Genomic DNA, 13,140 nt, shown 5'->3' with positions numbered 1-13,140 from the left:
TGAAAAATACACAGTAGCAAATGTGGTCTCCAAATGATCACTTTTGGAAACGCCTAGACCTCAACTTAGAACATGTGTAAAATACATTGTTTCGTTTTTCTGAATGTGATCAAATTTGAGCTGGGACCAGGTAAGGCTTCATGATAGATAATGACGGATTTTTTATTTTATTTAATTGACTATAAGGGATTTAATATAATACAAATTCAATTTGTTGAATGCAGTGGGGATTTTTCACAGGAGGCTGAAAGTCGCGCCGTTCGAAGTGTAGAGTGTTTTGGCTGGGGAATTTTGATAGCGGGGCGCTGACGAGGGAATTAGGCCTTGTTTTGCTTGGCATTGCTATGAGCTGATAAGCTTTCTTGTTGTGAGCCCTCCAGACATGGCGGTATCTTCCGGCGAGGAGGAGGTGACCTTGGCACCTGTCCCGCCCCAGGGGAGGAGTCAGCACACCCTATGGGAGGGGCCGATGCCCTGACGTGTCAAAAGGACGGAACACGGAAGATGGACAGGAACAGCAGAGACAAGACAGACAGACAGGAGCAAAGACGAAAAGATGGGGGGCTCGACCGGGCTAATTAGACTAATTCGACAATAATTTGGCTAAATTCGATGGAATTCACTTAACAGATAATTTAAGGGTATAAATCTGCCCCTGTGTGAAAAAGCCTGTCTCTTGTCAATATTTTTTCACTAATATCAAGAAAAAAAAGCACGCATTGTTAGGAGAATAAAGTTTGTGTTTGTTTAATGGAGTCAGATAATTCAAACAATTTGGTAAACGCTACATTTGAAATATATAGTTTTTCCCTAACAATAGATAGAGATAGATAGATTGATTATCTATCAGATAGATAGTAATTTGCAAATGTGGGGGTGGGGTTTAATGTGGGTTTTTACTCCCCCGGGTGGAGTTAAAGAGCCTCATGGCATGAGGAAGAAATTATCTCCTCAGTCTGCACGTGGAACAGGACTGGGGGAGGGCTTTTGGGCAAATTCCAGGCTTCCTTTGGCAACTTTTTCCGTCGCCATCGGCACGTTGGCCAGGTGTTAAGCGGCGGGGCGCCGCCACCGGCTCGACGGCACGGACGCAACGCTCGCCTCCGAAAAACCTTCAAATCAACATCCATCAAGAACATTCTATGTACAGGGTTCGTACATCCTTTTCATGGACAAATTCAAGCACCTTTTAAGCACTTTCAAAGACAATTTTCTTCATGACTTGATTTCTTCATCCGTCCTCCCGGGCGCGATGCCTAGGTGGCGATAATGCTTCACTTGACAAAGCCATACAATCGAATGCCGGCTGCCGTTATTCACGAGAGAAGAAAAAATGCAACGGCAAGCCACCAGAGCAAGCCTGTCGGCGTCATGTTCAAAAAGAATTGATTTATATTTTAATGCGCCTTCTATTGAGTCAAACTGCCAGGACGCCTGGCCACAATTTCAAGCACTTCACCCAAGATCCAAGCACTTTTTAACCACTTTTCCAATTTCTCCAATACTCAACACCTCTGACTCTTTAGCTGTTCTCTTTGGGCATGACGCTTCACCTGACAAAGCCCTACAAACGAATGCCGGCTGCTGTTAGCCACGAGGGAAGAAGAAATGCGATAGCAAATCAAAACCACCCAATTGAAAATATTGTACTGGCTGACGCCATCTTCTGGCTGAAATGATCATGGCGAGGACTTGATTTAGTTTCCTTCATTTACAGCGCGGACTTTTTCATTTTCTCATTTCTTGATTTTGATGTTAAATGCGTCATGTATTTGGTTATCTATATTAGTATTTATTGCAGTGTTTATTTAGCAGTGCTCTAGTTTATATTTTGATGTATTTTTTCATTTATTTATTTTAGTATTTTTTAGTAATTTAACTCCGAATTTATGAGACAGTATCACATGTGTGACATTTCTATTTTGCACATCTGGTTAGCTGCTCCTCTTGCACTCTTTGCACTACTGTATAATACTATACATAGCTATAATTATTTAATATATTATTGAGTATATTATTAGTACTTCAATACTCCAACTTAATACAACATTTTATTATATTTGTACATTCAAGGAAACTGTGCGGGTCAGATGTATCGACATTTGGTACACGTGTACAAGAATGTCAATAAAGTATATCTAAATCTGAATAATGTATAAATATGTTTCATCGATGTCATATATTGAGCTACGACGTGATTGTTCATTTCTAGAGCAAAAATTTAGAGCAATTTCTTTACTTCTAGATTTATTCAGCTGCTGCCTCCCCCAAGGTGAAGAAACCGGGGTGCAAGATTGGGGGTGGGGGTTCACGTCCGACCAATCACAGCGAGGAACGCGTTTCTCCGGCCCGCCCCTTTAAAGCCTCTTGGTTGCAGCTTTCCCTTTCAAAATAAAGCCATTTGATTTGATTGACCGGCGCCCCTCATTAACCACAAAAGAACACTTAAGCCAGGTAGTGGGGACGGGGGGCAGCTGGGGGGCAGCTGGGGCCAGGGCGAGGGTATTCGCTCAATGGATCGATCCGCGGTAGTATCGGAGCTCCCGATTGGCCAGTCTGAATTGGCGAAGATGGTGGCGGAAGGGGAAGGGGCAGGAGTTAGGAATGGGCGGGGGTCCGCCCACCCCCATCCAGACTTTTTCCCACAATTCCCTAGCGGCGCGAAGATTAGCCGGTTAAGAGGCAGCGCTTTTGATTGGCAGCTCGGACGGGCCGGATTAGAAGGCGGGATTAGTCGAGATGGACGGGCTGCCAATCAAACTAACGACTGGCGCCGGCCGCCCCGCCCCTAAAATCATGTACTACGGATACTTAGGCTAACGGTGAACATTTTTGTGCTCTTTTTATTTTTTAATTCAATTTTTATGAATTGGGAAGATTGACGCCAAAAGCTGTCGCGGCGAGCGACACCTAAAGCGAAGCTAGACAAGTCCAAACCTTACGGCTAACCGCTAAAGCTAAATATGTGCTCAGTTCAGGCTGACGACAGCCCAAAATGAAATACTGTAAATTCCGGACTACAAGCCGCTACCGTTCAACCCTGTGGCTTTTTCAGTGATGCGGCCAATTAATGTAATTTTTCTAACGGCCGCCAGCGGCGCTCGAGTACAAAAGGTAAGATTTAGACCGGTGGAATATATGCGCCGAGGAAGACTGCAACTTCTTGGCTTGTGCATAATTTAGATTAGCGTAAACATACCCTCATCATGCAAAATGCAAAAAGAAAGGCACATGACACTGAGGAAGACGACTTTGATGGCTTCAGTTCTAAGGAGGAAGATGAGGACGGTTTACCGTGATTTTTACAAGTACGGTATGTTTTTTTAACAGATCCGTTTACTGTGTTGCGAGCGTGTTGCTAGCGTGTTGCTACCATTAACTGCCCTGTCACAGGCACCGTTTGGGATGAAAGTTTTATTATTATTATTAAAGCTTTGAAAACTCTCTCGTTGTACCGTCTTTCTTTGTAAATATGTGTAACCATGTATAATATGTATTTGAAACTGTATATTTTTGTAATGTATTTATTTTAGAGACTTATTCTGATATGTTTTGCACGGGCGAATGAAAAAGAAGGGGCGAAACATACGGGGGGTGACGGGAAGTGGGGTAAAGGTGAGACCTGTTTGTGGACGCGGCAGACAATAGTGATTATATATTTTTCCCACCCTTACCTTTCGAAATATACACTTTTTTTCCTTGGATTACTTTCAACGGGACCCGGACTCTGCAGGTCTGCATCAAACATTAAGTACCGGTATCATTTTCCGTTCATTTGCCTGCTGTGATTTTTGGACTGTGTACTTAATGAAGGACATTCAGTTTCAATCGCGGGAAAGTCGGGTTTGGGTTAATTTTGTGTTTGTGTTACATTTTTTTAATGTGGGCGCATGCGGCTTACATACAGGTGCGGCTTGTGTAAGTACATAACCGGTTTTCCTCTTAAAATGTGGTGGGTGCAGCTTATAATCAAGTGCGCTCTATATTCCGGAATTTACGGTACTTAAACGAGGAAAAAATCTTCCTGTTTTTGAATTGCGCAACCCTGGACGCTAATGCTAATTGCTAATGCTAATACAGATAGTGACAGCTGCTACAACAAAGCTAGTCAGTAATGTTGTAGCAGGTCTGGACCCCTAAAGTGGTGACGACACAGATACTTAAAGCTAACAGCCAACCGCTAATGCTAAATTTGTGCTCAGTTCAGGCTGAAAACAGCCCAAAATAAAATACTTGAACAAGGAAAAAAATCTTCTAGTTATTGAATTCTGAATCCTGGACGCTAATGCTAATTGATGATGCTAATACAGATAGTGACAGCTGCTACAAGAAAGCTCGTCAGTAATGTTGTAGCAGGTATGGACCCCTAAAGTTGTGACAACACAGATACTAGAAGCTAACAGCCAACCGCTAATGCTAAATTTGTGCTCGGTTCAGGCTGAAAACAGCCCAAAATATAATACTTAAACGAGGAAAAAATCTTCCAGTTTTTGAATTGCGCAACCCTGGACGCTAATGCTAATTACTAATGCTAATACAGATACAGCTGCTACAAGAAAGCTAGTCAGTAATGTTGTAGCAGGTCTGGACCCCTAAAGTTGTGACAACACAGATACTAAAAGCTAACAGCCAACCGCTAATGCTAAATTTGTGCTCAGTTCAGGCTGCCATCAGCCCTAAATAAAATACTTAAACGAGGAAAAAATCCTCCATTTTTTTGATTGCGCAACCCTGGACGCTAATGCTAACTGCTAATGCTAATACAGATAGTGACAGCTGCTGCAACAAAGCTAGTCAGTAATGTTGTAGCAGGTATGGACCCCTAAAGTTGTGACGACACAGATACTAAAAGCTAACAGCCAACCACTAATGCTAAATTTGTGCTCCGTTCCGACAATTTTCAGTGAAATAGTTTCAAAATTATGCAAAAATCTATACATTTCTGGTGTATGACAACAGCCTAAATAAAATACTTAAACGAAGAAAAAATCTTCCAGTTTTTGAATTGCGCAACCCTGGACGCTAATGCTAATTGCTAATACAGATACAGCTGCTACAACAAAGCTAGTCAGTAATGTTGTAGCAGGTCTGGACCCCTAAAGTTGTGACGACACAGATACTAAAAGCTAACAGCCAACCGCTAATGCTAAATTTGTGCTCAGTTCAGGCAATTTTCAGTGAAATAGTTTCAAAATGATGATGGGAATGCAAAAATCTATTCACCAAAAGTAACATGTAAAAAAAAAAAATTCTGGTGTATAAAACCATAATGTCGCAAGATCACTTCAGGGGCAGTAGAAATCCTTCTCGGGGCCACATCAGGGCCGGGGGCCTCGCCTTTGACACAAATCGCAGTCAAGCGACCGTCTACCGGCCGCCATATTTTGAAGGTCGCCGCGACTTTAACGCGCGGGGTGTTGGCTCACCCACTGGACTCACAAAAAAAGTGGGGAAGGGGGGCGGGGGGCCGGTTTTTGGCACGAGTGGCGTCTTCGCTCGGATAGCGGCCGCTCAGATTGGCCCCCGGGGCCACGTTACGTCATGCCTGCGCACACGCCAAGTCTTAAAAGAACACCTGCTAGCGTGCTAGCTAGTGTGCATGACTGGGGAGGGGCCAATAGAGGGGGGTGGGTTCCAGCGCTGAAGCTTTTCAGTCCAGACGTTGGCGGACGAGCATCGGGGAAATTTCTTGGTGTTTTTGCAGGGAGAGAAGACAGCATTGAATTTGGAACTTGCATGGAGAACAAGAGGTGACTGTACAAAACCCTCAAGATTCATAATATCCAGCTCAAAGGACCAATTGCTAAGTTAAATAGCTTGGCAGACGTTCAAAATAAGAATCGATTACGTCAATGAATTTGAGCTTCCAAGAAGAACAGGAGGTGACTGTACAAAACCCTCAAGATTCACAATATCCAGCTCAAAGGACCAACTGCTAAGTTAAATAGCTTAGCAGACATTCAAAATAAGAATCCATTACGTCAATGAATTTGAGCTTCCAAGAAGAACAGGAGGTGACTGTACAAAACCCTCAAGATTCACAATATCCAGCTCAAAGGACCAATTGCTAAGTTAAATAGCTTAGCAGACATTCAAAATAAGAATCGATTACGTCAATGAATTTGAGCTTCCAAGAAGAACAGGAGGTGACTGTACAAAACCCTCAAGATTCACAATATCCAGCTCAAAGGACCAATTGCTAAGTTAAATAGCTTAGCTGACATTCAAAATAAGAATTGATTTCGTAAATGAATTTGGAACTTGCATGGAGAACAAGAGGTGACTGTACGAAACCCTCAAGATTCACAATATACAGCTTAAAGGACCAATTGCTAAGTTAAATAGCTTAGCAGACATTCAAAATAAGAATCGAATACGTCAATGAATTTGAGCTTCCAAGAAGAACAGGAGGTGACTGTACAAAACCCTCAAGATTCACAATATCCAGCTCAAAGGACCAATTGCTAAGTTAAATAGCTTAGCAGACATTCAAAATAAGAATCGATTACGTCAATGAATTTGAGCTTCCAAGAAGAACAGGAGGTGACTGTACAAAACCCTCAAGATTCACAATATCCAGCTCAAAGGACCAATTGCTAAGTTAAATAGCTTAGCTGACATTCAAAATAAGAATCGATTTTGTAAATGAATTTGAGCTTCCAAGAAGAACAGGAGGTGACTGTACAAAACCCTCAAGATTCACAATATCCAGCTTAAAGGACCAATTGCTAAGTTAAATAGCTTAGCAGACATTCAAAATAAGAATCGATTACGTCAATGAATTTGAGCTTCCAAGAAGAACAGGAGGTGACTGTACAAAACCCTCAAGATTCACAATATCCAGCTCAAAGGACCAATTGCTAAGTTAAATAGCTTAGCAGACATTCAAAATAAGAATCGATTACGTCAATGAATTTGAGCTTCCAAGAAGAACAGGAGGTGACTGTACAAAACCCTCAAGATTCACAATATCCAGCTCAAAGGACCAATTGCTAAGTTAAATAGCTTAGCTGACATTCAAAATAAGAATCGATTTTGTAAATGAATTTGAGCTTCCAAGAAGAACAGGAGGTGACTGTACAAAACCCTCAAGATTCACAATATCCAGCTTAAAGGACCAATTGCTAAGTTAAATAGCTTAGCAGACATTCAAAATAAGAATCGATTACGTCAATGAATTTGAGCTTCCAAGAAGAACAGGAGATGACTGTACAAAACCCTCAAGATTCACAATATCCAGCTCAAAGGACCAATTGCTAAGTTAAATAGCTTAGCAGACATTCAAAATAAGAATCTATTTCGTAAATGAATTTGAGCTTCCAAGAAGAACAGGAGAGGACTGTACCAAACCCCCAGCTAAGAAATGCCAACATGTTCTTAAGGTCACCGGTTCAGATCTGGCTCAAATGAGCCAAATGATACGTTTAATAGCATAAACTTAAAATAAGAAGAGAAGACATCAATCAATTTTGAACTGGCAAGGAGAACAGGAAAGGACTGTACAAAAACAACAAATATGCAAAAAAGGCAACCTGTTCTTAACGACCAGCTCGAAAGACCAATTATTAGGTTTGTAGTTTAGCAGACACTAAAAATAAGGAAAACAAATATGAATTATTTTGAGTTTGCAAGGAGAACGGGAGATGACTGTTCCAAAGCCTCAGAGAAGAAATTCCAACCTGTACTAAAAGGTCCTCGCTGAGCCATTTTCTTTAATTAAATTTCCTAGGTAACGAACGGGAGTGGAAATCAAAGAAGAGCAATGCGATTGGTCGATACCGGCAACGCTTGTCGCCACGGAAACCCGGCCCGAGTCGGCACGTTAACTCTCCACCTGTAGACCCCCCCTCACACCGCTCTTCACACCCGAAACCCCAAATGAATTTGTCGAGCTCCTCCTGCTAGAAGAACACTTTCACCTTGAAAAGTCCATTTACCGCAACAAAAAAAAACAAACCCCAGAAAACGGCAGTTTTTTTTCCCCGGACAAGTAATAACACTGTGACAGCCGTGTTCATGCAGGCACAAGGTTTTTTTTCTCTAACAAGAAAAACAAAAATCCTAGCTCGGCCTTGCCGGCAGCACGGCGGCTGAATGGCTAGCGCGTCAGCCCCTAACACGGTGTGTAGTTTGCACGTTCTTCCCACGGTCCTGCTGCAGCCTCAAAGATACTTTATACGATGGACACCACTCGTCACCATGAGCACCAATGAGAATTATTGTTCATGGAAACTTTAACCACTGAGGTCATTAGGGCACTACTTCCTGTGCTGTGTCTTGGGCATGTACAGCCTGGCGGTTACTCTCCAGGCTGTTTTTTTTTTGGATCGAGCTTGGCACCCCAACATAAAACAGTAAAGTATGCTTAAACGTATTTGCTCAAAAGTGTGTATTTTTAATCTGATTGTATGGCCCTTTTTGGCTTCTTTGAGTTTTCCTGTCTTCGTTTAAAAGTGTTGGTACTGTCCCAGGGCAAGGGTCAGAGGGAATTTCTTTTATTTTTTGTCTCAGTACTATTCCACCCTCGTGACTTCAATAAAACACAGCACAGAGCTACCTTCTCCAACTGCAGTTGTCTAGAAAACTCAAAAAGTCTTTGCCTGAATTTCCTTCTATGATTAGTCAATATTTTTTAGCTTTCCCACACGTAAGTGGTCGTTTTAGACCTGACAGAAACAGATAGTACTGGTTTCCACGTTTACCAGTAGCAGGACAAACGTCCCGATTCGACTCATATACAGCACCTTCATCGTCTGACGACTGTTGTTTTTCAGTGTAAAGCCTCATCCCACTCTTAAGGTGACGCTACTAATACTGGATCCTGAATCAGTGGGGAGTATCAACTTGGTGGTTGTCCAGTGAAAGAGAAGTATGCCTCCGTAAAAACAGTTGGTATTAGGTGCAAATCAACAAAAAATTGGTCATTTCTTCAGTGTTGGTAATAACTCGAAACATAATGCAGAAAGTGATAACGGCAATAATTCCGGCACGAAAAAACAGTGGAGAAATTCTTCAGAAGATCGCGAAGGCAGGGAAAACACGTGCGTTGAAGCGAACGATTCAACGAAAGAAAATAAAAGAATACTCCTAGCAAGAAAAGGACTTTTCTGCCAAAATGGACTCAATTATATTCCTGGTTACACTTTGAGGAGGATGATAATGGAGACTACATGTTCTGTGATGCGTGTACCCAGCGTGACAAAAAAACTGGATTGCATGAATCATTTTGCAATACGAACTTTCAGAAAAGCACATTGGATCGGCACAACGACAATGAAAACCGCAAATTAGCTATGGAAATTCTGTTGCTGCAGGAAGAGAGAGGCAAGAAGACTTGGCCATATAAGAGATAACTGACTGTGATGATCAAAACGGAATGAATAAATAGATTTATATTACATATTTGTCGCCGATTTACAATTTCAACCTCGATAACACTAAATTTTGGGGACCCATAGATCTCTGTTGGGACCCATAGATTTTTGAGCATGCAAGTCCCCTGGACCCATCACTTTTGACAGGTAAAATGAACACTGTGTGGGTAAGCCAAAGACGTTCCTCCGACTGAAAGCGCATCGCCGTTTTGATAATTTCGTTACTGTGGTCGCGCCGCGTTGACGCCAAAGTCAATCGGTGATTGGATTCAAAAGACAATCGCTAAAAGCTACTTCATCTTTTTAGTTGAAATCAATATCAATCTTATTCGTGAGTCATTTTAAGACTTTTGGAAATTGGATTGAAGACATGTTATTTTAAGAATCATGAATTCAATGCATTTTAAGACTTTTCAAGGATATGCGAAAAACACCAAACTCTATTTTCTTTGGGAACGTGATCGGAGCACCACGCCGTCCGGCGAATTCTACGCGACTGGCCAAAATCCGATGGCGGGGGGGGGGGACGCCAGATGCCACCAGAGCGTCTCTCAGAGCCACTGGAAGGTGCCGCAGCACCTGCCCCGGCCAAGCCGTGCCCACTCCGACCTGACTCTGCCCCCCTGCCGTCGGTCAGGACCTCCTCGCGTGACTTCCTGATTTGGTGACCTTCTGGGCCGCAAGTGAGGAACGCGCATCACCTCGCACGAAGTGTCCAAGCAGTACTTTTGGCACGCCTGCCTTGAAGTAAAGTGGAGGGCAGGGGGTGATGTGAGAAGGAGGGGGGGGCAGTGTTCCCCCTAAGCTGCGCGCGTGCGCAATTGCGCACTGCTCGCACATTCTCAGCCCACAAGAAAATCTAGCCAGCGCACAAAAATGAGGGCTCCAAATTATTAATTAAGAAGCGACTTAAGTCAAAATTACAGTGCATGAAGGTAAAAACACACGGGTTCCCCTGACGTTGTGTCCTAAATGCGGTATTTTGAAGTCGAGTCGAAGGAGAACGAAGTTGAGTAAAGTTAGTGGAGAACCGGCTTCTTCGGCTCGGCTCACTAAAAAGGAACCGGCTCTTTCGGTCCTAACCGGCTCTTCAGGTTGTTTTTGTTTCTTTAATCCCAACATGACCAGATATTAAGTAAAATGATGCACAAAATGACTTAAAGGAAGGGGGGAATAGAACAAAAAAGAAAAAAATACCACAATGAAAAAGTAGTGAAAAGCTGAGAAAAAAAGAAACAAAAGGAAGAGAAAAAAAGAAGGACAAATTTAGAAAAAGGCCAGAAAAAAAGAAAAGAAAGAAATGTGGGAAAAAAATAAATAGAGAACAAAAAGAAAAAAGTAACAGCTCGGAAAAAATAAACACAATGAGATTTTTTTAAAGGAATTTAAAAAAAAGTAGAAAAAAAACACAGAAGAAAAAGTTTGTGTTGCATTCAAATAATTTCCAATGATATCAAGTGAATCTTGTTGCCAACATTGCACTTCCATTAAAAAATGTGATTAAGAACAGTATCTTACAACCGACTCAATAAGCCCCCAAAAATGTTAATATTATGCGACAAAATATGTCAAGAAATAAAAAGAAATGGATATTTTGTGAAAGAATTGTAAGAACAAACGACGTTTGTAGGCCGTACAACCTTTGCAATAGTACATGAGTCAATTCATTCAAAAGAGAAAAATAATTTTGCATTGCCGGAAACTCAGGGGGCGGGGGTTTATCTTGCACAGTCTTGAGTGTGTGAATGGAGACGGACGGTCGGGCCTGTTGAGGCTTCGCTGGGCACAAAGAGGGGCCGGGGGGGATAGGTGCGAATCAGACCGCCGGGAAGGGGACAAAATATGTGTGTAAGTGGGGGGTGGGGGTCTGTTCACTTTGACCTTGTTGATTTGTTGCACGAGCATGCAGGAAAATGTCCCGTGCTCGGTATTCCGACCGACTCATCACAAAAAGAAACCCCCGATCCGTCCTTTCAAACACACGTGAAGAATATTACTAGAACAGCTTTCTTCCATCTTCGCAACATTGCTAAAAATTCGTCCTATGCTGTGTCCGTCGGATGCGGAGATTATAATTCACGAGTTTGTTACTTCCCGTCTCGATGACTGTAATGCACTACTCTCCGGTCTCCCAAAGTCCAAAATCAAGAGCCTTCAGCTGGTACAAAATGCTGCAGTGAGGCTTTTAACTAAGATCACATGACCCCGATTTTAGCTCACCTGCATTGGCTCCCTGTTAGCTTAAGATGTGATTTGAAGGTTTTCTTGGTATTATACAAAATCAGTCATGGATTTGCTCCCTAAAAACGATGACATTGTCGACAAGAAACAGGAAGTGGGCGTGTTCAACCCAAACCAAAAAAAACGATGACACCGTCGCCAGGAAACAGGAAGTAGGCGCGTCTTACCAAAACCACAAAAACGATGACATCGTCGACAAGAAACAGGAAGTGGGCGTGTCCAACCCAAACCACAAAAATGATGACATCATCGCCAAGAAACAGGAAGTGGGCGTGTCCAACCCAAATCATAAATAAAATGACATGGTCACAGGGAAACAGGAAGTGGGCGTGTCCAACCCAAAACCATAAGTAAAGAGACATGGTCACAGGGAAACAGGAATAGGTCGTGTCTTACTCAAACCACAAACACGATGACATCGTCGCCAAGAAACAGGAAGTGGGCGTGTCCAACCCAAACCGTAAACAAAATGACATGGTCGAAGGGAAACAGGAAGTGGGCGTGTCCAAGCCAAACAGTAAATAAAATCACATGGTCACAGGGAAACAGGAAGAGGGCGTGTCTTACTCAGACCACAAAAACAATGACATCGTCGCCAAAAAACAGGAAGTGGGCGTGTCCAACCCAAACCGTAAACAAAATGACACGGTCACAGGGAAACAGGAAGTGGGCGTGTCCAACCCAAACTGTAAATAAAATCACATGGTCACAGGGAAACAGGAAGAGGGCGTGTCTTACTCAAACCACAAAAACGATGACATCGTCGCCAAGAAACAGGAAGTGGGCGTGTCCAACCAAACCATAAATAAAATGACATGGTCACAGGGAAACAGGAAGTGGGCGTGTCTTACTCAGACCACAAAAACAATGACATCGTCGCCAAAAAACAGGAAGTGGGCGTGTCCAACCCAAACCGTAAACAAAATGACACGGTCACAGGGAAACAGGAAGTGGGCGTGTCCAACCCAAACTGTAAATAAAATCACATGGTCACAGGGAAACAGGAAGAGGGCGTGTCTTACTCAAACCACAAAAACGATGACATCGTCGCCAAGAAACAGGAAGTGGGCGTGTCCAACCAAACCATAAATAAAATGACATGGTCACAGGGAAACAGGAAGTGGGCGTGTCCAACCCAAACTGTAAATAAAATCACATGGTCACGGGGAAACAGGAAGAGAGCGTGTCTTACTCAGACCACAAAAACGATGACATCGTCGCCAAGAAACAGGAAGTGGGCGTGTCCAACCCAAACCATAAATAAAATCACATGGTCACAGGGAAACAGGAAGTGGGCGCGTCTTACCTGTCGATGATGACGGGGTCGGACGGTGTCTCGTTTCGATTGCCGCAACTTTTTTTGTCGCAGCAGCGGCTGAAGAGAAACAAAATGAGCAGGTGTTAGCGTCGCTAAATACAACGGGGCACATACACAAAAAACAAAGGTAGACACCCAAAACTATTTTCAGCACAATAAGTCGCAGTTTTTTTAGGGTTAGTTTGGATCACGTTACCACATAAATGT

At 42.8% G+C, this 13,140-nt stretch overlaps 1 protein-coding gene across 4 annotated transcripts in view; it reads right to left on the bottom strand.

The window, feature by feature from the left end:
* LOC148360256 (transcription factor COE3-like) overlaps window positions 1-13,140 on the bottom strand; it is a 66,723-nt gene that overhangs the window by 33,117 nt on the left and 20,466 nt on the right. For all 4 annotated transcript variants that reach the window (XM_088343793.1, XM_088343796.1, XM_088343795.1 and 1 more), the window contains one exon: window positions 12,922-12,990. In XM_088343793.1, the coding sequence (XP_088199919.1) occupies window positions 12,922-12,990 (69 nt within the window). The remainder of the gene's footprint in view (window positions 1-12,921; window positions 12,991-13,140) is intronic.

Source organism: Urocampus carinirostris, chromosome 9 (assembly GCF_059441175.1).
Source record: "Urocampus carinirostris isolate Australia breed hairy pipefish chromosome 9, RoL_Ucar_1.0, whole genome shotgun sequence".
Lineage (NCBI taxonomy): Eukaryota > Metazoa > Chordata > Actinopteri > Syngnathiformes > Syngnathidae > Urocampus > Urocampus carinirostris.
Note: the sequence above shows the minus strand (reverse complement) of the source record. Positions and strands in the feature narration are given on the sequence as shown.